Below are 3131 nucleotides of genomic sequence, written 5' to 3' on the forward strand. Positions count from 1 at the left end.
CTCAGTTCGGCGCTCTTGTCAATGTGAATGGTGCCTTTGGTTGGGCCAACGCGTCTGCAGTAGCGCCGAGCTGGAAGGGTTCCAACTGGCTTTTAACTAAAAGCCAAGTATTTGTGGATCAGCGAGCATGCGCCTGGATAGAGAAGCTGTGGAAAATGACCTTGAGTTTGGAAAAGAGCACTTTTGGACAGTTTTACTGCTGTTAGCTTGAAGCTACAAATATGTGTCTGGCTCTTCCTGCATTCTGGAGTTACGAAGACGTGATGCAGGAGGGGAAAATGCCCTGCTGAGCTCAAGACTCCAAGTAGAGAGTGCCTGAAAGGCAAATTCACTTGCCTGAACCCTGTGGTGCCGTATTGCATGAATGTGACTCTGGTCATTTGTTCTCCTCTATGTTTAGCTGCCTCTATTTTTAAAGCTGGGGGGTTGGGGGGGGGGGGTGTGTAACTGAAGCCGTGACTGAAGCATGAGCTTCGAGACGCCTCTCTCCAGCTCCTCCAAGGGACTTCTGGAAATGTTTCAAAGTCTCTCGTGTCATTGAGGATTTTTTTTCGTGAGTGCAACCGTCAGAAATTAAATGTCAGTGCGGAGCAGCAAGTCAGACGACAGCAGCTGCATCCATACGGACGGTGGAGGGCGTCCGCCATGTTCTGGTCTGGTCTCATCTAAACTAACTGTCGTGGTGGAGGACACTCAGTTCTCTGAGGAGAAGCTGTTACTCATTCAGAGTTGCGACTACTTCCGAGCTCTTTATCGCTCTGGAATGAAGGAGTGTCGGCAGGGAGAAATCCACCTCAAGTCTCTGCACGCTCGGGGTTTCCTCATTGCCTTGGCGACTATTCGAGGTGAGACGCCCATCTTGGATGGCGATGATATCGTTGAGGCTATTGAATGTGCTGCTTTCTTGCAAGTGGCACCGCTCACCAAGCATCTCATCAACCGTATTGACTCTGACAACTGCTTACTCATGTTTCACACTGCTGCGACCTTCGGCCTCTTGGACCTGTACCACGCTGCTGCACTGTTCATCCGAAACATGTATGCAGACCTGGAGGCAGAGGTCAGAAAAACCTTGCCGCCAGAGCTGATTTCTGTCGTGGAGTCTTTAACCCCGAGTGTTTTTGTTGCTGTGGGGGCCCATGTGACCTGTGGTACCGGTGAAACTGTCCATGCTGCTTCCAGGACAGTTTGCTACCTGGATGAAACTGGGAATGACTGGAAAACACTCACAGATCTTCCACTTGAGGCCAGCACCTCCATGGCAGGAGTGACCGTTTTAGACAACAAGCTCTACATCGTGGGCGGTGTCCAGGGAGTCCACAAACAAGTGGTGGACTCTTGTTTCTGTTACAGCGTTGAAGGCAACAGCTGGATTAAGATTGCAGGTCCAGCACAGTTGCGCTTTAATCTCAGCCTCGTGGGTGTCGACGGTCACCTTTATGCCATTGGAGGAGAGTACGAGCGGACAGTGATGTCGTCTGTGGAAACATACAACATCGAGACCGGTGGGTGGAGCTTTGCTGCTCACTTGCCTCGGCCAGCTGCGGGACCAGCGTGCACCAAAACTATGAGCAGGATATTTGTGTGTTTGTGGAGGCCGATGGAAACCACAGAAATCTACGAGTACGTCTCTGTTCTAGATGAGTGGCAGCTGGTCACCAGGCTGATCAGACACCAGAGCTACGGGCACTGCGTGGTCGGCCACAGGGACAACCTGTATGTTGTGAGGAACGGGCCGTCAGACGACTTCCTCAGATGCATGATGGACTGCTATAACCTGAGCACGGGCCAGTGGTCGTCTCTTCCGGGTCACTTTGCCAACAGCAAAGGTTCTCTGTTCACTGCAGTGGTTCGAGGCGACTCTGTGTTCACCCTCAACAGGAGCATGACTCTGGAGTACACCGTTGAGGGGGAAACCTGGAAGCCCAGACGGCAGATGAAAGGTTTCCCTCGAAGTGGATCTGTGTGGACGTTTCTGCTGCAGCTGCCAAAGCTGCAGCCGTGACTGCGGCGGTGAAGGATGCAGACATTTTTATGTCTTGCACATAAAAACATCCCAAGTAGCAGAAAGAAACATTTGGGCCTCATCGGGGAGAAGAGCCAGGCTTTACTGGGGGTTAGCAAGCGACGTTTGGACTCATCATCCAAAGATCTGAGAACTTGACAATTTTCAGTTTGGTACATTAAAAATGAAAGAATGATCGATGCATTTTCATAGAGTCAGAATGCAGAGCGCTGGCTCGCCCACATCAAACTTTATTTGATATCTAAACAGAGTTATTCTGGAGCTTGTATTTCTGATCTATTTGTTCAGAGTTTTTAGGTTGGTGATGGTGTCCAGTGTTTTTATCCATAGATTGATTGATTTATCCCATATTAACTATTTTGTCCGGCATCGGAGCCTTTTAATCATTTTATCTTCATCCTTGTTGGGTTTTATGTCAACATAAAACATTTATGTGGTGGCTGACACAGTGTCAATGGCTATCTTGTACTTTCATCCACAAACCAAATCCACCCGAATAATAAAGTCACCTGAACTTGAGTTGGTACAACTAAAATGGAAGAAAGACGAGGAGGAAAAAGTAAGAGACAAGAGAAGTTGTGGAGTTTCGACTTGAGACCAAACTCAGACCAAGGAAGGCATCTTTGTCCGTTTCAGGGGAGGAAAGACAAAAGTATTCTCATGTCATCCTCGGTGTCCATCTGAACAGTTCTCTGGCTCACTTGCTGGCTGTCTGTTGGACAGAGGTGTGAAGGCAGGACTACCAATGACAACGGGGACATAATGTCTACCAGCCATCAACATCATTTTGTGGATTGATTTCTGGGTTAAATGCCCTCAGTGTGCGAGGACCCTTGAGCTCCCATCCTCACACAGAGCCTCTGTTTCAGCCTCCCACCGCTGCCAGCAGCAGGCTCTGTTTCCTCTTGGCACTGAGGGATGATGAGGGAGGTTAACGGCAGGCAGCGCAAGGCACGATGGCCAGCCGGGCAGGATGCCACCAGCAGGCAGCAAATCTGAGCCAGAGTAATGACAGGAGCTGAGGTCAGGCCAGGACACGGCGCTTGGGCCAGTGACCTCGGTAACACAGGGCTCCAGTCTGGGAGTGACGCCGCGGATCAGGGAA

General features: G+C 50.2%; 1 protein-coding gene across 1 annotated transcript; it reads left to right on the plus strand.

The window, feature by feature from the left end:
- The first annotated feature begins 558 nt into the window (after positions 1-558).
- kbtbd13b (kelch repeat and BTB domain containing 13b) lies at positions 559-2388 on the plus strand. Its single transcript, XM_086209803.1, has one exon. The coding sequence runs from the start codon at positions 578-580 to the stop codon at positions 2003-2005; it is 1428 nt and encodes a 475-aa protein (XP_086065929.1). The 5' UTR covers positions 559-577; the 3' UTR covers positions 2006-2388.
- The last annotated feature ends 743 nt before the right edge of the window (positions 2389-3131 follow it).

This window comes from Aulostomus chinensis, chromosome 7, assembly GCF_037954235.1.
Source record: "Aulostomus chinensis isolate RoL2024-O1b breed Wild chromosome 7, RoL_Achi_v1.0, whole genome shotgun sequence".
Classification (NCBI taxonomy): Eukaryota; Metazoa; Chordata; class Actinopteri; order Syngnathiformes; family Aulostomidae; genus Aulostomus; species Aulostomus chinensis.

Excerpts from the sequence above, each read along its gene's own strand:
- kbtbd13b (XM_086209803.1), top strand. The coding sequence starts at position 578 with ATGTCAGTGCGGAGCAGCAAGTCAGACGACAGCAGCTGCATCCATACG.